This window comes from Prunus mume, linkage group LG5, assembly GCF_029339155.1.
Source record: "Prunus mume cultivar Tortuosa linkage group LG5, ASM2933915v1, whole genome shotgun sequence".
Lineage (NCBI taxonomy): Eukaryota > Viridiplantae > Streptophyta > Magnoliopsida > Rosales > Rosaceae > Prunus > Prunus mume.
In genome coordinates this window covers 12816727-12839649 of record NC_142702.1, presented here as the reverse complement: position 1 = coordinate 12839649, position 22923 = coordinate 12816727, and the positions used below count along the sequence as shown (strand labels likewise).

At 37.7% G+C, this 22923-nt stretch overlaps 3 protein-coding genes across 6 annotated transcripts; 2 read left to right on the top strand and 1 right to left on the bottom strand.

The window, feature by feature from the left end:
* The first annotated feature begins 1089 nt into the window (after window positions 1–1089).
* Window positions 1090–4228, top strand: LOC103331241 (rust resistance kinase Lr10-like). Of its 3 annotated transcripts, XM_089051995.1 has the most exons (6): window positions 1413–1553; window positions 1625–1864; window positions 2226–2261; window positions 2365–2391; window positions 2524–2568; window positions 2842–4228. In XM_089051995.1, exons 2-6 carry the CDS (start codon window positions 1693–1695, stop codon window positions 3957–3959), a joined length of 1398 nt encoding a protein of 465 aa, XP_088908121.1. In that variant the 5' UTR covers window positions 1413–1553; window positions 1625–1692; the 3' UTR covers window positions 3960–4228. The 3 variants fall into 3 exon arrangements, with proteins under 3 accessions (XP_088908119.1, XP_088908121.1, XP_088908122.1); XM_089051993.1 differs by having other exon boundaries at window positions 1090–1864; window positions 3034–4228; XM_089051996.1 differs by lacking the exon at window positions 1413–1553 and having other exon boundaries at window positions 1793–1864.
* Window positions 4229–6252: 2024 nt separating this feature from the next.
* On the bottom strand, window positions 6253–8725 carry LOC103331255 (rust resistance kinase Lr10-like). The gene is made up of 3 exons (XM_008233874.2): window positions 7805–8725; window positions 7637–7663; window positions 6253–7539 (listed from the first exon to the last, which is right to left on the bottom strand). The coding sequence occupies exons 1-3, from the start codon at window positions 8526–8528 to the stop codon at window positions 6434–6436; spliced, it is 1857 nt and encodes a 618-aa protein (XP_008232096.2). The 5' UTR covers window positions 8529–8725; the 3' UTR covers window positions 6253–6433.
* Window positions 8726–8767: 42 nt separating this feature from the next.
* On the top strand, window positions 8768–13191 carry LOC103331254 (LEAF RUST 10 DISEASE-RESISTANCE LOCUS RECEPTOR-LIKE PROTEIN KINASE-like 2.2). Of its 2 annotated transcripts, XM_008233873.3 has the most exons (6): window positions 8768–9554; window positions 10974–11006; window positions 11492–11521; window positions 11699–11731; window positions 11843–11872; window positions 12035–13191. In XM_008233873.3, the coding sequence occupies exons 1-6, from the start codon at window positions 8768–8770 to the stop codon at window positions 13150–13152; spliced, it is 2031 nt and encodes a 676-aa protein (XP_008232095.2). In that variant the 3' UTR covers window positions 13153–13191. The 2 variants fall into 2 exon arrangements, with proteins under 2 accessions (XP_008232095.2, XP_088908117.1); XM_089051991.1 differs by having other exon boundaries at window positions 11699–11872.
* The last annotated feature ends 9732 nt before the right edge of the window (window positions 13192–22923 follow it).

Here is a 22923-nt window from a genome sequence, read left to right as displayed (position 1 = left end):
TAAACTTAGAAAACAAAAACTATCTTGTGTGATGCATTAATGATATTGTTTTAAATGTAAGGAAAGTGACACTTGTCATGAAAATAAGAGAGAATGTCCAAAAGAGAAGGTTAGAGAGAAGGTTGCTAGTATTCCTCTTTCTTTAATCGTTTGTTTACTTTGTCTACGTTGACCATTATTATAATTATTTTATCATGGAACGAAGAATGCAGCGAAACTTCCAAGGCTGCTGTTTGAAATGAGTCAGTAAGCACAAAACTAAAGATAACATAGTCACGACTCACAAGATCTCGCTTCACCATTTGTTTTCACACAGCACCAACCTTACAAGGGGATGACCTGCATTATTCTATTGTGGTTGGCTGGTACTTGGAGGACAGGTGCATAGTAGATGAGATGGCTATAAGAGCATCCACAATGATGCTATCTATTTCTTAGCTAAAATTTAGCTAAAAATATAAGAAAGCCATTTTAGGAGCTCTCTAAAAAATTTCAACTCCAACTATACTCCTTAATTTGGAGAGTCATAAATGTTATAACTCTTTTTTGATTGGTCCATCTTTATTAAAAAATAAAATAAAAAATAGTTAGTATTAAATAAGGGTTTGAAATACTCATTAAATAAAGTAACATTAAATTATAAGGAGCCATTAGAAGTCCTTTCTCTCCTCAGATTTAGGAGATCCTGAAGACTTCCTATTGTAGGAGGTGGATAGGGAGTATGGTTGGAGTTGCATTTTTACGATTCATTTCCAAAATTCGTCTAAAAAAATAGTTTGGGAAGTCCATTATAGATGCTCTAACAACGTTTAAGTGTGAATTTAATAGATGGGTCCAATAGAATTTAATAGATGGATCCAATGGAATGGAGGATATTGAAAACTGTAAGACGCGGAATGAAAATAGCCAAACACCTGTCCGTTGACTGACTTTCTGACATCAATAATACCAATTTGAGCGGACGGTACAGACCTTGATAGATATCTCCAGAATATGCGTGTGGGCTTAGCATTACCTGCCCGTTGACTGACTTTCTGACCAAGGTTTACAATGGCATTACCTGCCCGTGGACGGTACAAAACTGATAGATATCTCCAGAACTTGTAAACCCCTCTCTCTCTCTCTCTCTCTCTCTCTATGGGAAGTGGAACAAGGCCCTTTACCTTGTCTTCATGGGTCTTAGTTGCAGCCTTCTTAGGTATTAACTTATTATCCCGTGAAATTTGTAGCGCTAAAGATATCTACAGGTGTGCTCCTTCTTCCTGCGGCAACATCCACAACATAAGCTACCCTTTCCGACTAAACAGTGACCCAGAATACTGTGGGGACTCGAGGTATACGTTGCACTGCGACAACAACGTTACGGTATTGCATCTACATTCTGGAAAATACTTGGTGCTGGCCATCAACTACTATTACACATATATCCGAGTCGTAGATCCTGGCCTTGAAAAGAATAATTGCTCCTCCATTCCTCGTTATCCTTTAGCCAACTCTAACTTCAGTCTGGGGGATCTGTATTATCCGTCAAGTCAGTCTGTAACTTTTTTCAAGTGTGCAAATCCAGTGAATTCATCTCTCAACGTAGTGATTGCTCAATGCACTAATAATCTGAGTAGGACAGGTTATGTCAACATTCACGATACAACGACGTCGGATCTGGAGGATGGGTGCAGTATAGAGTGGACGACTATGGCGAGTGAATCCTTGGACGACCAAAATTACCAAAACGTTTCTCGCAGATACATAAACATACACAACGCTTTGACGGATGGCTTTTTGCTTTATTATCGTAGCTCAGGTGTTGCCTTTGTTGAATGTGGCCCACACCAATGGATCCCACTTGGTTCCAAGTGTAAGCCAGGTACGTCTTTATTTTTAGTCATATATATATATATATATATATAGAAAGCTTCAATTAAGGGATTCTTAAATAAGGAATACCCTTACCCATAAATACATTTTATGGGCTCACACTCTGTATTATATTTCAAAAATTGAAACGGTCTATCTTTCATATATGCCTTCAAAGATTTTTTCAGCAAAAAATCACTTGAATCTTTTGAATCTGAAACCATTAAACCACTCAATTAATGATTATCATTTTTCTTGAAGCACGTAAATGCGATTTTTATCATGGTACATAAATGTGATTTTTCTAGTACTATATGTATATATTACGGTTGTTATGTGGCGAAGTTATTTGTTTTTCTTTGTTATTGTAGGTAGCTTTGTTTTGGATCTGTGGAAGCTGATTTACGGTAAATAATGTTTCTTAAAGTGTTTTGTTTTTGTTTTTGTATTAAAAAAAAGGGTGCAAAGTCTTTTGTTTTTGTCTTTGTTAACTTTTGTTGTATTTTGCAGATTATGAGGCGCAATTCTTTGGCTCAGGTAACAGCTTCTATTTCTTTAATTATTCAACACTATATTTTATTTTATTTTATTTTTACTTTATTCTTTTTCCAAACATATAGTCGGAAGTCTTTGATTGATTTTGTCTGGCTTTTGTCTTATTGCTTGCAGGTGATCCATGGCGAGGAATTACGCTACTAATAACCATTATCTTCGGTAAGAGCGTGTTTTAGCAATTCAATTTCACTTTTTACACTCCTTTACCACTCACACATGAAGAGCCCATGACGTAATTTACGAGCAATTATAGAATGCCAAAATCATCACCCTGAATTGATTAGGAAAAATGAATATGATGAACTGCACAATAATTTACATAGCTATTTAATAGACATAAGGGATCTGATAAAGTGTAAAAAGAATGCATTAAAAAGCTATTCAGTTTCTGTAGTTTTCTCATGATTTTTTTTTGGTAATGCTCTTGTGCAGTACTACATCTCATGGTAAAATTTATACTGGCTCCATTTGTGATTGCGTTTTTTATCTATACATGGCGGAAAAGACATTCGTCAATGTATAGCACGATCGAAAATTTTCTGCATGATGATAACAATTTTCCGCCGATAAGGTACTCTTACTTGGACATTAAAAAGATGTCTAACGAATTCAAGAATAAGTTAGGTGAAGGAGGCTTTGGCATGGTATTTAAAGGAAAATTACGCAGCAGCCATTTTGGAGCAATTAAGATGTTGAGCAAGTCCAAAGCTAATGGGGAAGATTTCATTAGTGAGGTAGCTACCATTGGAAGGATTCACCATGTTAATGTGGTGCAACTTGTTGGTTATTGTGTTGAGGGTTCAAAGCGCGCTTTAGTATATGAGTTCATGCAAAATGGATCTCTTGATAAATACATTTATTCCAAACAAGGGAATAACTTGCTAAGTTACAAGAAAATGTATGATATTTCACTTGGAGTAGCTCGAGGGATTGAATATCTACATCAAGGTTGTGACATGCAAATTTTACATTTTGATATCAAGCCTCATAACATCCTTCTTGATGAAAATTTTGTTCCAAAGATTTCTGACTTTGGGCTTGCGAAATTATATCCTACGGTTAACAGTATTGTCTCGTTAACGGCAGCAAGGGGAACAATGGGTTACATGGCTCCTGAGTTGTTCTACAAAAATATTGGTGGCGTCTCATACAAAGCTGATGTCTATAGCTTTGGAATGCTGTTGATGGAAATGGGAAGCAAACGAAAGAATTTAAATGCACGTGCAGAGCATTCAAGCCAAATTTACTTCCCCTCATGGGTGTACGATCAGTATAAGGAGGGAAAGGAGTTGGAGATGGAGGATATAACAGAGGAAGAAAAGAAAATCATAAAAAAGATGGTTATAACTGCCCTGTGGTGTATTCAAATGAAGCCAAGTGATCGTCCGGCAATGAACGAAGTTATAAAGATGCTCGAAGGAGATGTTGAAAGCCTACAAATGCCTCCTAAGCCTTTTCTGTGCCCTCAAGAGATGCCTGTAGATATTCATGATAATTTGAACCATACGTGTTCTAACATGGAGTTGACGTGTACTCTGTCACCTAGGTGACGATGAGGTAGCAACTTTTGCAATTTTACAAACACTCCAGTACTTGTGTAGCGTCTCTCTGCTTGTTTTCCGGGTTCTGATGTTGGCTTTTCATGTGGGTGTCTAGAGTAGGGTTGGGCGACTAGATTAGTCTTCTTGGATGCCTAAATTAGTTTGGGTACTCTGTCTGGTTTCAGTTTCTGCATTTTAGCGTGTTCTTATTTGTACGGAGCTTCTTTTTCATGGAGTTTCTCATTTATGGATAAATAAAAAAACTCTTGCTGTGTTAATGTGTCAATAAAAAAAACCACGAAATATAAGGGGCGGTGGAACAGTTACCCCGTACTCACGAGAATCAGGAGTCTTTGTTTGTCGGCACAGAATTCCGGCGATGAACAGTTGCGTCGGGAACGGTTGTCGCAATACGCTGGTCGCCCGATGAAATATCTATTCGTCGCCCCATCTATGTCCTTAACCCGATGAAATGTTTTGTCGCGTGAAACTTCCTGGCAGCACGTCGTCGCCTGAAAGCGGTGGGACAGTAGCCCGCTGTTCGTTCATGATACTGGGGAGAGAAACTGTCTCGTCGCCTGGTATCATTTCGCCGACAGTAGCTACTTTGTCGCCTTAAGTTTTGTCGCCATAGCTAAGTTTTCTTGTAGTGTTGTAATTCCAGCCGCATATTGTAGCTTCAACTAGAACTTTCTACTAGCTTCAATTAAGTAAGTGACTAGTGTTTAGGGAATACATCTACCGACTTCGCATTCTAAATTATCCTAGAAAATTCTGCTAGCTTGTAGAAATATCCACCAAATATGCATTATTTTTCAACAGTAGGTCATCTCCTCCTAGCAGATTATGGATAGTAAATTTCATTTGTGTTCTTTGTGCTTGAACCAATATTCTTCCTTCCTCCTACCCATCTCTAGCAACAGTATTCTATAACTATAGACATCTGACTTGTAAGACACATTTCCAAAATTCCTAGAGAACACTTCGGGTGCAATGTATCCCATGGTGCCTCTAGCTGTAGTCATTGCCACTATACTTCGATCCTTGGAACATAATTTGGCCAAACCAAAATCAGAAAATTTTGGAGTGAAGTTGTGTTCTAGCAAAACATTATGGGGTTGGATATCAAAATGGAAGATTCAGCAGAGGTCCCAAGCATTATGGGATTTGGAGCATTCCTTTAAAAATAATTCCTAGGCTCCTTCGTCCAACTTCCAGTTAGATTCTGACAGAGGTCTTTGCGACTGCGGAACTCTACACGCTCTGAGATGACGATCGAATTGCCGTGAAAAAATCTACTAGGCTGGTTGATCAACCAACCAAACAGGCAGGTTAGAGGATCGACAGGTATTGGGGTCATATTGAAAAGGATTGAAAGGAGAATGAACATAAGTATCAAAGTGAGAAAGGAAAAAAATGATTTTCATGGGTTATTTAACAAATGGATGAGTATTTATACTGTTTGGGATGAGTTTTGGGGTATCATCTGATTTATAATAATTTTTTTTTTTTTTTTAACCTTTGGATTTGATTTTTGACCATTGGATCTATTTTATTTCCATTTAACTTGTTAAGGATTAATCCTGGCCAGAACAATTTGAAAAAAAAACAAAAACAAAAACAAAAACAAAATTGAATTGTAGCCATCTAATTCCAACGACAATATTAATGACATCCACATGCCCTTAGGTTTGGCTAACCCAATGGGTCAACAAATCTGACTTTGCACATAAGAGCAAGTGGCTTGTGTGATTGGGCTCCACCAATTTTCAGTCAATGCAAAAGGTAGACTGCTATTCCACCTAATATATGGACTGGATTAATATTTCACCTGACCCTATCCATCCAAGTCGTATTTCCATTTCTAAAATTGGAAATGGCGTTGGGATGAAGATGTTCTGGGTAAAACTCTCGTCCTTAATAATGATATTGAGATGACTTAAGTCGGTTATGCAAGACCAACCCCCACATATCATCAAGCTAGATGCAGATGGATTGAATTTAACAGATGGGACCAAACCAATGGTGGATAATGAACTTGTTAGATGCAAATGGAAAATGGACAAATAGTCCAGTTGAACTTTCCCACTGAAGACTTGAAAAGTAAACTCCATGTTTTTCCCCTAACGAAAGTCTTAGCATCTATGAGCTGAGATTTCCATTTATTATTTTTTTTTTCCCATTGTTGAAATTTCAACGCATGCGTCCCCAATTCCCATTCAACTAAGACATAGAGGAAAACTCCAAAATTCCAAGTTTTTCTTTTTCATTGACAACGGACACCAATTTGTATACCAATTGATTTACAAAGGATAGGATTCCCAAATTTTCAACAATAAAAAAATATAACTTAGGTCCCTTGAATGAAGTCTCTAATACCAAACTCCCTCAATTTAGGCTAGAATTATTACATGTTCATGAAGTTCAAGCACATGTGTAGTTCATATTACTTACATTGGTGCATATACATATACTTGTACATTTTACTCTAATTCAGCAATTGCTTCTAACTCTAGGCGTCTTGCTGGGATGCTTGCATGTGTTGTTGTAGGACCTCCAGAGGCAAAAGGATTAGGAGGCATGGTCAAGTTATCTACTCCTTCTAACATATGAACAGCTGTTTTCATAGACGGACGATCCACTGGGTGCCACTGGATGCACCGGAGCCCTACAATTGCAAGTTTCTTTGGAATTTTACCATCTCCGTCGTCCCCAATATGGATTCGTAGGTCATCTCCTCCTTCTAGAAGATTATAGATCCATTCTGGGTAGTAAATTTCATTTGTGTTATTTGTGGTTGTACCAATACTCTTCCTTCCTCCTACCATCTCTAACAGCAACATTCCAAAACTATAGACATCCGACTTGTAAGATACATTTCCGAAATTCCTAGAGAACACTTCAGGTGCAATATAGCCCATGGTGCCTCTAGCTGTAGTCATTGACACTATACTTTGATCCTTGGAACATAATTTGGCCAAACCAAAATCAGAAATTTTTGGAGTGAAGTTGTGGTCTAGCAAAACATTATGGGGTTTGATATCAAAATGGAGGATTCTTTGATCACATCCCTGGTGAAGATATTCAATTCCTTTGGCTATGCCTACAGCAATATCATGCAACTTTTCCCAACCAAGGAAATTGTTCTTACTGTCCGCTGATGAAATGAAATCCTGCAGCGAACCATTGGGGAAGAACTCATAAACAAGAGCCCGTCTAAATCCATCAGCACAAAAGCCAACCAAACGAACTACGTTGACGTGGTGAATGTGGCCCATCGTTCCTACTTCATTTACAAACTCTTCCCCATTTCCCGTAGAATTGTTAAGTACTTTCACAGCAACAAAGAATTCAGAAGAAAGCTTTCCTTTATAAACAGTTCCATATGCTCCTTGGCCCAACTTATCCTTGAATTCATTCGTGATCCTCTTAATATCTGCGTAGGAATATCTGCTTGGCTTGAGAGATTTGTAATCCTCTAAAAACCTTTCTATTTTTAATCGATTCTCTTTTTCCTTTCGATCAGCGCTATAGACACGATATAGTGCAATGACCAGTACTAAAAGAAGGGATGAACCCAGGGTTGCACCTGAAAATAAATACAATCCTTGAGCAAACGCATATCTTCCATCGTCCTCTAGACATGAAACAAAGCAAACGAAAAATACCAGTTTTAATTAACTCACCTGTTGCCACAAATTTCGTTGTTTGGCCTGTAAAACAAAATTGCAAAATCAGATTGTCACGTTGGTAGCAGATTATACTCATCATCATGTATGCATATATGATTTACTTTGAAAACTGTAAAAACTTGAGCGGAATTTATGTGAAACAAAGATTTATATCATCCTTACTTGCTTTGCTGACGTGAACACATTCAACTTCACTTTTGATGCCATTGTTGTTCAATCTGCACCTCTTTCCCTCTGCTTCACATTCTGTACAATTTGGTTCAGACCATTTGAAACTAGGAAGAGAGGTGTCATCTCCCATCCAAGTCCCAGATGGAACTGACAAAACATCATACATCCGTGTACATGACTGTAGGTTTGGTAAGTAGTCAAACAAATCAGCGACAGAAGAAACGCCATAAACTTCGTAGCCAGGGCCGCTGCCAAGGCAGGGGACTTGAAATGTATATATGTCTCTTCCAAAAGGAGTAGGACAATGGAATAAGGTAACATTGCGTATTTTGGTGTCTAATAAGTAGAAGGGGGAGATTGGAATGTTAGGGGTTTCTAAGGGATTTAACAGCAGGCAGCCTTCTTGGCTATATATTAGCCCACGCTTGTAATCTATGCTTTTGACAAAGAATTTTACTAGCGCTACTTGCTGCTCAAGAACAGCCTCCTGTCTACCATTATTGCATCCAAGCCCAGAATCGCCACAATGATTTCCGAGGAGGTATGGGAAATGGATAGCCAGGCCATGATCATTACTGCACGTTGATTCTGTACACCAATTTTGGCTTGCTCCAACCGCCGTGAAGAAAACACATAACAATATGCAAAAGGAAGACATGAACAATTGCTGCATTTCTGAGCTAATAATGCATGTGGATTTTTTCCCTAAGCACATAATTTGGAAAAATAAGTCAAGAATGATAAAGGTTTTCAGTAAATAAAATGAATATACAAACCATTGACTGAAAGAAACTCCTAATCAGCAACTAAAGTCAAAAAAATAAGGCTGAAATGGCACTATTAAATCATCAATTGCCCTATAACGACCCATTCAATTCTTCTGGATGTGCTCGTACAGCTTACACGCAATTACCATCTCATATAAAGAACTGTCCAAATATTAAACTAGTTTGAATGTCAAACAACCTCTCTCTCTCTCTCTCTCTCCCTCTCTCTCTCTCTCTCACCATGGGAAGCAGGTCCTTGGCCTTGTCTAGGTGGGTTTTAATTGTAGCCTTTCTTGTTGTTGGCTTAGCCGGTGAAACTTGTAACGCCAAGGATGAAAGCACCAAGTGTACCTCTTCCTGTGGCAATATCCACAACATAAGCTATCCTTTCCGACTAAAACATGATCCAAAGCACTGCGGCAATGTAAAGTATACTCTGTTTTGTGAGAACGACAATACACTTGTAGACGTACCTTCTTCTGGAAGATACTATGTCCAGGCAATCAACTACCATAACCAAACAATCCGACTCGTAGACCCTGGCCTTCAGAACAACAATTGCTCCTCCATGCCTCGAAATTTTCTTCCCGGGTTAAGATATCCATATTCTATAGACAATACAAAGGGTTCACCGCTTTCAACGCCTATATTTTACATCATGTGTTCAAATCCAGTGAATTCTTCTCTGTACGTGGAAACTGCTCCATGCTTGAACACAAGTGCTACTTCTTTGGTCCAACAAAAGACGTATAGTTATGTGAAGGCTGGGGCTATGGTAGTGGGGGATTTGAACAGGGGTTGCAGTGTAGAGTACGCTTCGGCGCTCTTGAACTACTCTAAGGACTACATGCCCTCTTATAAATCCATACACAGTGCACTCATGTATGGCTTCGAGCTTAGAGTATATTGGCCTTACGAAAAGTGCCCAGGCCAATGGACTTCTAATTCTAAATGTTTTCCACGCACCATCCTAGGTACGTGAATTCTTGGCCATGGCTTGTAAATGTTGCACTTTTACTTTGTGAATACATAGAAGGAAGTTAGGGGCACTCAAACTCCGGTAACGTTCTCTTGTCAGACTTGTAATTGTCAGAAAAATACATGTGTTTTTAATCTTTGGATCTCGACTAAACATTCAAGCAAAGAATACATATGATAGATGATTCAGATTCACACATTGACAATATATCTAATAGTGTGGGACTATCTGGCAAGAGAGAATGTTACCCTTTAAACTCCAGTCCAAAAATGTACTTGCTATTTTTAGTTTGCTAGTTTAGGATGATGAACTTGTATATAAACCCCAATTAATGAATGAAATAGACAAGCAAAACTCCAAGTATTTACTTAACTTCTTCCTTTTGTTTCTCTAATTGTCTTAAAATTCATCTTGTTCCCTTATTCCTATAAAACTAGGAATTCATAATTTTATTGACTAGAAATTTTGGATTAGACTTAGGCACCCTTTTGGTGACTTGTTTGTTCCCCAAGTTGTGCAAATCATTTAGAGCAGAAGAAGAGCCCCATACGCTTGGGTCTACCCCGACCCCTGTCAGACTTTGGCCCGGTCAAAGTCCTTAGTTGACCACCTGATTAAGACTGGTCCTCAACACAATCAATCTATCAAATAGAAACGATGTCCTTAGTAAAGTTGTTTCCAAACGATGTCCTTAGATGCCATGTCAAGAAAAACGTAGCTAGCTTCATGGTTAGACAGTCGAATGGGCTGGATCTGTTTGTGAATCTCGGGTGGCTTATGTTTTGGGTGATTTTTGGCTTGGTTTGCTGAGCTATGGGTGTTTGGGTCTTCATGGTGATGACTGGCGGTGTGTCCATCTACAATCGGGGAGTTTCTCTTTGCTGGTGGTGGCGGCTTGGAGTTTCTCTTTGATTGTGGCGGCTAGGTTTTATGTGTTTCATTTTATGTATTCTATGTTTAATGTGGGCTTTTTGCTAAATGTGGGTGTAATACCTCTTTGTGGGCTATATGCCTTTATGTGGGCTAAATGCCTTGTTGTTGGCTTTTGACGTTTTAAGTTCGGCTAAGGAACATGATCTTTATGCTATGCTGTATCTGGTTTTAGTTAGATTTGTTCCTGTTTGTTTTCTAGTTTTCTGACCGGTACTTTTGCTTGGCTTTGATTGTACTGTTCTCTACCCCTTTGAGGGTTTGCAATGAATTGCAATTTCAACAAAAAAAAAAAAAGAAAAAAAAAAAGACAGACGAATGGGCAAATGGTGTACCAATTGAGAACTTAAAGGTTATTTTTGTTAGTTTTTAAACGACATGGGTCAAACTGTTACAAATCTCAAACCACGAGAGTGAAAAATGTAATTGACTTTAAACTTTAATTACTTTGTGTGCTAATGTTATCTTCTTCTTTTCACTGCAGGTTTAATTCGATTTCGATGGGAGGTTACTAAAGGTAAGCTAGCAAGTGCTCTCTCTCTCTCTCTCTCTCTCTCTCTCTCTCTCTCTCTCTCATATAACAACTTTTGAGTACACGACAAGAGATCACGATTCCACCAAACATCACGATTCCACCAAACATGTGTTATAAATTCTTCTTCATCTTCTATATATATATGTAAAGTGAAAAGTATAGAATGGTAAAACATTTAAAATACTAAAAAATGTACTTAGTTAAAGAAAATATTAAGAAATAAACATATTTAGTAAATCCATATTTATGGAAGATAACTGTCCATTTTATCTTTTTTAATTCTAACATAAATTAAAATTAAAATAAAAAGAAAACCAATTTGCCAAGGGGCTAGTTAGATTTAAATCAATGCGCCAAGGGGCTAGTTTGTGCCTGGAATAGAGGTATGTATCAAAACTTGGTTTCAAATTGTAATGACTCCATATGCTAATGTTGTTTTTTTTTTCCCCTTACTTTTGTCACTGTAGTTTTCTTTTCTCGTGGAGACGTGTATGTTGGTAAGGACTTTCTCTTCATTTTTCTTTCCCCAACCCCCACCCCCCTCTTTTTTTTTATGTCAATTACACGACAATTGTAGTAAGTGGAGAGAAATGAACTTGTGACAGAAAATATGTCAATTCAAACTTAGTCCAAGTCTTCGTTTTTGCTTACATTAGTTGTTGTATTTCTTGCAGCTAGACATCCATGCTTTGCCTTCCAATCCATCCGTAAGATCTTGACATTCATGCAATATAATCAGTTCTTCGATTTTGTTCCCTTTCAAAAAAATTGTAGTCAAGTCTTTGATTTTGTTCGCACTTTTTCTATGTTTCTTGCAGGGCGTAGATGGGGGCCACTCATTTGCTTGGGTAAGGGTTTGTGTAATCCCTTGAATGACATCAAAATCAAAGAATACATATATAGATTCCAAACAAAAGGAAGACAATGTCTCGCAAACAAGAAGGAAAAAGCATTAGTTGATCTAAATGTTCTTTTCTCATTGTTCTTTTGGTGATACATCTCTTGTGCAGGTTCATTTTTTGCAGCAAGACTCATTTTTGGGGTTCCATGTATGATTGCATTCCTAATCTATAAATGGGGAAGACGACATTTGTCAATGTATAGCGTCATAGAAGATTTTCTACAAAGTGATAGCAACTTCTTGCCAATAAGGTACTCTTACTCAGAAATTAAGAAGATGACTAATAAATTTAAGGATAAACTGGGTGAAGGCGGCTATGGCTCTGTATTTAAAGGAAAGTTACGCAGCGGCCGTTTTGTAGCAATTAAAGTTCTGGGCAAGCCCAAAGGTAATGGGCAAGACTTCACAAGTGAGGTAGCTACCATTGGAAGGATTCATCATGTTAATGTGGTGCAACTTATTGGTTATTGTGTTGAGGGATCAAATCGTGCTCTAGTATATGACTTCATGCCAAATAGCTCTCTCGATAAATATATTTATTCCAAAGAAAAAAGCATGCCCTTAAGTTGCAAGTACGAGATTTCTCTCGGAGTGGCTCGAGGGATTGAATATCTGCATCAAGGTTGTGAAATGCAAATTCTACATTTTGATATCAAGCCTCATAATATTCTTCTTGATGAGAACTTTAATGCAAAGATTTCTGACTTCGGGCTTGCAAAATTATATTCCGTAGATGATAGCATTGTCTCTTTGACAGCAGCAAGGGGAACAATGGGCTATATTGCTCCTGAGTTGTTCTACAAAAATATTGGAGGTGTTTCCTACAAAGCTGATGTCTATAGTTTTGGAATGTTGCTCATGGAAATGGCAAGTAGAAGGAAGAATTTCAATTCAATGGTAGAGCGTTCAAGCCAAACTTACTTCCCGTTGTGGGCGTACGATCAATATAACAAAGGAAATGACTTGGAGATGGGAGATTTTAATGAGGAGGAAAAGAAAATCATAAAAAAGATGGTTATAACTGCATTGTGGTGTATTCAAATGAAGCCAAGTGATCGGCCTTCCATGAACAAAGTCATAGAAATGCTCGGAGGAGATGTTGAATCCCTAAAGATACCTATCAGACCTTTTCTGTATCCACAGGAGATGCATGCAATTGATGTTCAAGAAAATTTGAAGTCAATAGGTTCCAACGGGGAGTTAACATGGACTTTGTCAGCTAGGTGATCATCAAATTGTTAGAAAATGCAATCATTTATTGTTTTTATTTTTATTTTTTATTTTTTTTTGTGTAGGACCTTTCCTAGAGGGGCAATAATATACTAAGTTGAAAAAACTATCATCTTCAAAATCAAGAGGAATTAAATTTTTTATGTATTTATGAGGTACTAAGGCGTTTTTAGATTCCAAATAACTTGGATCATTGCAAACCCTCATAAATAAAGAAACTCTTAAAATTCAGCTCCATCAAAGAATTCTTTGCATTTCCCTATAATAAAAAAAATTGTACCAAAAAGCACTATGACCGCACTAAATATGTACCCAATGTTGGTCATTTTGCTTTTGGCTAGCCCATCAAGAATGATTTTCACAACTTTCTCAATTTCAACTTTCAAGACATCTAATTCGAAAATCTTGGGGAATGTAAAAAATGTATCGCCATTATCTGCGCTCAAGAAGTTGGTGGAAGTATTTTCGAAGGTGGGACTATAAAGATGGTTGTTGCCATAAGCTTGTGTCTGTAGGCAAAAATTTGTCTTGCTTTATTCTTCAACTTTGCTCTTGGGTCTAAACCCAACGTCGATAAATCTGGAGCTTTGGCAAAGAGTACACAAGTTTGGAATCGATGTGTTGGAATTGCAGTCTCCCCTGCATCTTCTGTCACAATTCCAAACTCAAGGGCTTCAAAATCGAAAACAGTTAATGAATGTAAAAATCATATCTCCACTATTGATGAATGTAAAAATCATATTTCCACTAAGTGCGCTTGAGAGGTTTGTGGAAGTATTTTCCAAAGTGGGAGTGTAACACATGGTTGTTGCTATAAGCTTGTGTCTGCAAGAAAAACTTGCCATGATCTATTCTTTAACTCTACTCTTGCCTCCAAACCCAATGTCGACAAATCTAGAGCTTTAGCAGAGAGTACACAAGTTTGGGACCAATGTGTTGAAATTACAATTTCCCCCACACCTACTGTTGCAATTCCCAAACCAAAGTCATTAAATTCAGAGACCTTGGTTGAATGCAAACATATCTCCATTAATTGCGGTTGGGAAGTTGGCGGAAGTATTTTTGAAGGTGGAATGGTAATAGGTGATTGTTGCGATGATCTTTTGTTTGAAGAAAAAAACATACTGTGATATATTCTTCAATGCTACTCTTTTGTTCAAACTCGATGTGAACAATCCTAGAGCTTTAGCAAAGAGTACACAAGTTTGAAATTGATGTGGTGAAATGACAATTTCACCTACATCTTCTATTTTAGAACTGGAGAACTAAATAATCAGAAATTATGCATGAGATATTTGCTATGTTAAAGTAACATTTTTATTTCATATATGTTTATTCCAAAAAAAAAAAAAAAAGGTGACTTCACCATGTTGTTTCATTACGAGTTCAATTTTGTTGGTTAATTACGGTTCTTCAACAATTGAAAAACAAAATAGTACTATTTTCCACAGCAACCAACAATGACTCCATTCCGTTCTTTGTGAGGTTCAAATTATTATTGAACCTTTTTTTTCGCAAAGTAAGTTTATTAATGTTTATTATTTTTAATTTTTTTGGTATGGGATAGGCGTTTATGGTCGTCCTTTTGTTCACATTATCATCATTTCTTCATCGTCATCTTACTGGGTTGCACATTGTAGATCAGAAACACTCAATCAGTCCAATTGACAACGAAAGAATGCTTCAATATATTTGGAACATTTTATTCATGTACGCTAAATAAGCATACTCATGTAATTAATTGTCACAATACTATCACAATTTGTTTTACCTAAAATTATGAAGCTACTTTCTGCAAAGCTCCATGTAACCCACTTTATTGATGCTCAAATCTCACTTTACCCCTTGAAAGTTAAGGTGACCCAAAATTACCCCTTTGACCGGTGTTTTGCGTCCCACGTTACCCCTTGTTGAATACATAAGTGCCCTGTGTGGAAAAAATCAATAAAATAGTTTCTTAAAAAAAAAAAAAATTACTTCTTTCTCTCCCTCTTTCTTTCTCTGTACTCACTACCCTCTCCCTCCCGCATACAAACCACTTCGCAGGCATCACGCCCCACCTCCTCCCATGCGCTCCTCTAACTAACTCCGCCGCCCCCTCCCCTACCAGCCGTTTAGGGCAGGCATCTATGACTCATCTCTTCCTATCCCTTCCTCTAACAAGCTTTGCCATCCCGACCCCCTCCAACCACTTGGGTCTAGGTAGAGAACACGCCCTTGAAGACCTTTTCCCAACGAAGACCCACCCGATGTGCACACACTGGCTTGGCCTCTATTCCTGCCACATCCAACGACATCGAAACCTAACCCAATAGCCTCATGACATCCTAGGTGTTGCCGCTGCTAGATCCAAGGGCACTGAAACTCGGGCCAACAACCTCCCATAGTTTACGCCAATGTGCTGCCTCTGCGACCCGTGTATATCAGGATTTTAAGGCAAAGCTTGGGAGAATCGGAACTCTCAGAATACTGTGACCGTGGTCATTATCTGCTCTCCGTTGACTGCTCGACCTCGAGCTTGAAAACCTTGACTGCGGTCATCATTCGATGGGCCATCATTTTGAGTCAACTCTTCTTTCAGTTGGGTCTGAAACAGCCTTGGGCTGGGAATATGTTAGTACAAAAATTGTATTGGCATTTCCTAAACTCTAGCATAGGTTGGAAACTAGTGTGTGAAGAATTGTTTACTAGACGTTTTAGCACAACACAATCAATCCCATACTTCCGAGGCATGACTTGACTGATATGAGAAACTTGACTTCAGGTAAATCATGACATAATCATGCATTTACAATAGGATTTATAATTGAAGTTATTTTCAATGCCATTGTGATTTAAGTTAAAATGTCAGCGTTTCCTATAGTGACGTGCACCATGCTCATCTACTAATTAACTTGTTTTAGGAGATGATTATATCTTCATAAAAGCGGCCATTTGGTGTCATCACTAAAGAGTCCATATTGAATCACAATTCATATTCATAATTAGATAGTATTGTGCCTTCTGTTTGGCGTCTAAATGAAGAGACCACATTGGATCAGGTTTGAAAGTTAAAGTTGGATACAATTAGCGTTCACTTGGTTTTCTCTCTTTTGAGAGAAAACCTGCCTTGAATAAAACGTTAGGTTTTCCCTTTCAAACTTTTTGAGCTTTCAACGATTGGTTTTTTAGCATATTGAATTTTGAAAAGAAAGCTACTGTGCATATTTTTTAGATAAGTCATCAAGTGTTCCTTGTTTGCTTGGTGATTTATCAAATCCTTTTATCTTTCATATTGCATTCATATGCATGTTGGTGACTCATACGGTTGAGGGCACCGAGACTGTTGTGGAGTTTATCCTCCGGCGAGCTTGAAACAATCGCGACCAATATTACGTTCAACATAAGGAGTGTCGAAGATCATCTCGTGACAGAAGTTGAGCTACTAAGAAGTCAGTAAACTTTATGTAGATTGCGTCTAGGATATGTGTGTGAGTATTTCTTGTAATCCTGATTCTATAGTGGATTTGTTCTGGAATAAGGAGTCCCGTCGATTTTTCTCAAAAGTGGGGTTTTACCACGTAAAATAAATAAGTGCATGTTCTTTTACTTTAAGCTCTGCACATTTCAGGATTGATAAGCCATATCAATCCTGCTTCGAAAATCTCGAATTAGCCTATTCAAACCCCCTCTAGGAATTTTTGGTCATCCTACAGGTAATTTCAATTGGCTTCAGAGCAGGTTGCTGAACTTACTCAACAAGATCTGACATACCTTAGGATAGATCGTATAGTGGGTTCTGTTGCACATCCACCGTACTTCGATGGCAACAACTATGGCGCTTGGAAGGCTAAAATGAAGTCGTTTCTTTAGTCCCTAGATGAACGTGTATGGAATGCAATGATTCATGGATTTCCTAAACCCACAAAGAAGATCATAAAAGGAGATGAAGAAACCACAGTCCTCAAAACTAGAGAGGAGTAGACCACTACAAAAGCCACACACAACACTAATAATCAAAAGGGGATAAATGTTATATTTACAGCTGTCTCTTCCGATCAATTTGAATATATATGTAGTTGTGATACTTCTAAGAAAGCTTGGGATATTTTGCAGGTCACTCATGAAGGAACAGATATTGTCAAGGGTGCCAAGCTTCAAATGAACACTTTACAGTTTGAGACAATCATGATGGATGCGAATGAAACATTTTCTGAATTTTATGCTAAACTCTGCATTATTGTAAATGCATGTTCAAATGTAGGTGAAAAAATTCCAGAAGATAGGGTGGTGAAAAATATTCTAAGGTCCTTGCCTTAACGTTTTCTACCAAAAATCACAGCGATTGAAGAGATTCATGACTTGAACACCTTGAAAGTTCGTGAACTCATAGGGTCTCTTCAAACCTACAAGATGAAGTATCTAGCTCCTAAAAAGAATAAAAGCGTTGCTCTCAAAGTGGTTGACAAAGAAGATGTTGAACACCAATCAGAAGAATTCAATGGAGAGGAATTTGCTTATCTTTCATGACAATTCAAGAAGTTTTTCAAAAATCAAAATTCCAGAAGTCACGACTCAAGAAATCAATCAGGTATAAATTCAAAAATTAACCATGGTGACTATATTGATGGTAATTTAAAATCTCACAGGTTCACTGAGAACAAAAACACTAAAGCGAGAGTCAAGTGCTATGGATGCGAAGGATATGGACATATTGCCTCTGAATGTGCCAACACACAAAAGAAGCAAAATGGAAAAGCCAAATCGCTGAATGTAACCTAGAGTGATAGGGATTCAGAATAGGAAAGTGAAGAAAATACCATTGCATTAATCACCACTGTCAGCGTGGATGAGGCACAACAAAACAATATGAATGATGGAGAACCAAATATTGACCATGTGCTGGAAAAGTATGATGATCTATTGGCTGCCTCTCAGAAGCTCAACAAACATAATAGAGAGCTTACAAAAAGAGTTGCTTGCTGGAACTTGAAAACAGTAGGACTGCTAGGACGTTGCAATCCTCTGCTGCCATACCAAAAATAATAGGTGAAGGTATGTACGAGAAATTGGAAACATTACAGAAAAAGTGCGTTGATCAAAATTAATTAATTGTTTCTTTGACCTCTGACAACCAAGCCCTTGAAATTGAGCTTAAAAGTTCAAAGGAGAGGATTATTGCTTTGACAATTGGTGCATAAAAGGTTGACATAATTAGTAGCATGGGTCGAAGAGATGGAGACAAACGTGGCCTAGGTTTTGATTCAATCAACAAGTCTTTCACTGTATCCGTCACAAAGTTTGTCAAACCATCACTTCCTGTTGGTGCTCCAACTTCAGAAACAACTTGAAGATTCATACCCCACGTGTCACTATTGTGGAGCTCTTGGACACATCCGACCAAAATGCAAACTGCTCCAACAGATTTCAGTAAGTCAAAAATCCACCAATGAGGGACAGGTAAGAATTCAACACAAGATTGTATATCTTGTGAAAGAGGTAGGCAGGTTGTCAAAACTCTCTCATTCCTTATCTTTACCAAGTTCAAATCTAGTGTGGAGGAGAAATGACAATCAAAATTGCTTGCTATCGCTTTCAAGTGATGCACATCAAACTAATGCTCCTAAAATCTTAGATGTGAAAAATGTTTTGTTGCTCTTACTGCTCTTTCTGTCTCTGAATCTAAATCTTGATATTTTGACAGTGGGTGTTCGAGACACATGACTGGTTACAAATCATGTTTTTCTTTTTTTTTTTTTTTTTTTTTTTCAAAAATCACTACAGAATGTGTGAGTGGAATAAACATAAGTGTAAGTCAACTTTGTGATGAAATAGGTGAGGTAAGTTTTACTAAAACCCAAAGCATTTTCAATAATAAACATAACCACAAGGTGTGGTGCGGTTGGCAAATTGCCACCTTCAGCTGGCGAGCTATCTAGTGCCTCAATGGCGGGGGTTCGAAACCCGTTGGAAGCACTTTGCAGCCAGGAGCAAGCCGAATCCTGAGCGGGGATTAATCCCACCCTTCGGGTGTGGGAACACCTCGTGGTATTTACCAAAAATAAAAATAAAAGACAGATCAAAGGTGATGATTGGAAAAATATCACCTGACAATTGCTATTGTTTTTTCACTAAAGAAGTTTCTCAAGTTTGTTTTAGTGACAAGTAAGATCACCTTGATTTATGGCATCGACGTTTGGGACACATGAACTATCAAGACTTAATTAAATTGTCAAAATGTGAATCTGTAAGAGGAGTGCCTAATCTTTCAAGTAAACGTGAGGGTGTTTGTGAAGGGTGCTAACTAGGGAAGCAAACCAAAAACCCTCACAAAGCTACAAACTCAATCTCTACTTCTAAAACTTTGGAACTGATGCACATGGATTTAGTTGGTCCAATTCAAGTTACTAGTTTAGGAGGAAAGAAATATATTCTTGTCTTAGTGGATGATTTCTCACGTTTTACTTGGGTCATATTTTTGCATGATAAGACAGAAGCCCTTAATTCCTTTTATGTCTCATACAAGCTGATCATGAATGAAAAACATGAAACTAATTCTTGCATCACAAGACTTAGGACATACCATGGAATGGAATTTGAAAATCAAGCTTTCTCTGATTTTTGTTATGAAAAGGAATAAAACATGAATTTTCTGCTCCAATCACTCCTCAACAAAATGGGTTAGTTAAAAGGAAAAATAGAGTCCTTCTTGACATGGCTCGTGTCTTGTTGAAAAGTGCCAAATTGACAGATCATTTTTGGGCTGAAGCCATTAGTACTGCATGCTATACATCTAACTGTGTATTTTTCAGGCCACATACCAAGAGCACTCCCTATGAAATTTGGAAAGGGAAGAAACCAAATATCAAGCACTTATGGACTTTTGGTAGTAAATGCTACATCCACAAAGACATGGAGTCTCATGGAAAATTTGATGTAAGAGGTGATGTTGGAATATTTCTTGGTTATTCTATGAATAGTAAAGCATATAGGGTGTTTAATAGTCGTACTAAAAAAATAATGGAATCAGCTAATGTGGTAATAAATGACTCCTCTATATTGCAGGTTGAAACAAGCCATGAAGATACAGATCTAGAAACTCATGAATTTGTTGATGTTATTGATATTGATTTCAAGGATTGTAATCAGCCTTTCAATCCTGTGATACGCAGACCTAGTGCTAAACAAGTTCAAAAAGATCACTCATTCTCTGACATTATTAGAAATGTTGATGAAAAATTGAGAACTCAAAAACAAGTCTGTGCTGAGGTATAACCAATTTATGTTATGTATCCTTAGTCAAACCTAAAAGTGTGACAGATGCTCTTGCAGATAATGATTGGATATTGGCCATGCAAGAGGAGTTAAATCAATTCAAAAGAAATTATGTGTGGTATCTTGTTCCATGTCCTAAAGACTCAAATGTAATTGGTACTAAGTGGATTTTTCAAAATAAGACAGATGAGAAAGGGCAAATTATGCACAACAAGGCTAGACTTGTTGCCCAAGGTTATACTCAAATTGAAGGTTTGGATTTTGATGAGACTTTTGCTCCGGTTGTGCGTTTAGAATCTGTTCGGTTGTTGCTGTCCATTGAATGCCATCTTCGGTTTAAGCTACATCAAATGGATGTCAAGAGTGCGTTCCTAAATGGTGTTTTACAAGAGGAAGTCTATGTGGAACAACCTACAAGATTTCAAGATCCTATCCATCACAATCATGTATATTGTCTGAAAAAGGCTCTCTATGGACTCAATCAAGCCCCGAGAGCATGGTATGATCGACTGTCCACTATCTTCTTCAAAAATGGTACACTCTTGGTAGCATTGACAAAATAAACAAATGGGATTTAATGGTTGCACAAGTTTATGTGGACAACATTGTTTTTGGATCTTCTTTCGACACTCTTGTCAAAGAATTCCATGAGGTAATACAAACCGAATTTGAGATGAGTATGTTTGGTGAACTAAATTTTTTCCTTGGTTTGCAGGTTCAACAATTCAATGGAGGAATGTTCATATCTCAAACAAAGTATGCCAAAAACCTTGTGTCTAAATTTGGTCTGGAATTTGCCAAGCCCATTCAAAATCCTATGAGCACAAGCACGAAACTTTCTAAGGATTCCCATGGCAAAAGTGTATACCAAAAATTATACAGAAGCATGATTGGCAGTTTGTTATATTTGACTGCTAACAAACCAGACATCTCTTTCAATCCGATCCCAAAGAATCACATCTACTTGTTGTGAAGAGAATTCTTTGCTATGTAAGTGGTACTACAAATTTTGCTGTATGCTACTCATTTAACTCACATGTTGAACTTACAGGTTATTCTGATGCAGATTAGGTAGGAAACATTGATGATAGGAAAAGCACAATTGGAGGATGCTTTTACATAGGCAACAACCTTGTCTCCTGGTCTAGCAAGAAGCAAAATTGCGTCTCTCTTTCCACTGCTGAAGCCGAGTACATAGTTGCTGGAAGTTGTTGTATATAGTTGTTATGGATGAAACAAATGCTCAATGACTATGGCATTTGGCAAGGTAAAATGGTAACGTTTTGTGATAACATGAGTGCAATTAATATCTCTAAAAATCCAGTTCAACACTCTCGCACAAAACACATTGATATTCGTCACCATTTTATTCGTGAATTAGTGGAAGATAATGTGCTCTCACTTGAATTTATCTCTATTGAAAAACAATTAGCTGATATTTTTACCAAACCTCTAGACAATCTTCGGTTTGAAACCCTTAAACAGTTTTTCGGTATCTGTGCTCTAGATTAATTCGGTGTCTACTGCATGTCAAAGCCTCTTCCATGTTTTATGATATTTAAATTACTTTCTGTTTCTATAAATCTGTCCAGCTCGTGCAAGGAATGTTAAGTCGTATCAATCCTGTAATCTTTTGAACGTATTTGATGATCTTAGATTTGGCTCTAGCACTGCATTATCTTGAGAACACACACTCTCAGCTTCACACACAGGTTTCCATTGTCTTGGTGCATGATAGACTTCATTAAATGATCTATGCATCTAGTTTTTTTACAATTGCACACACACACTGGTTTCTTTGAAGTACCTTGAATGTCTCCTCTCTTGCACTTGTCTCTCTTTGGATTGCCATCACACTATTGTACATAAGCTCTTAATTTGTTTATAAAAAAAAAAGGTAGTGACTTCTCATTGCTTAGTAACCGGGCCTCTTGTCTAACCAACATCGAGGTTCGAGTCAACAGGCTGTGATCGTTTGCTGTCCTTGCTTGTCTTTAGAGCCTTCATGATTCGGATTAGTATTTCCTCAAGGGTGCCTCATCACCTAGTTCCTTACAATCATTTGACTTGAGCACACTGATTGACCATCCGCCACATGGATCATGTCAAAAGCTCAGTAAAGTGAGCCACCAAATAAGTACACAAAATAAAAATAAAATACATTCAAATCACAAATAAATTGATCATCATATACGTACTATGCACTCAGTGGATGTGCTATCTTAGGTGGGATCAGTCTTCGGTGGACATATTCTTTGTGCTTAATTGAAAAGAGTTCACTTCACACCTTTGCTTCTTGATGGTAGACTCATTTTGTGCCTTTTATCTTTCACCATGACTATGGTATGCCTCCTCTTTTATCAGTGAGTTTGTGCATCTCGTGTGGTGTCTTGCTTTTGTCCCTGCCACGCCTTGCTTCACATGCGTTTAAGACAGTGATGGGTCTGTTGCTAGTTTCTCTCCTCACTCACAAGCTTGGCATGTTTATGAATGGAAATTAATTATTTCCTCAAG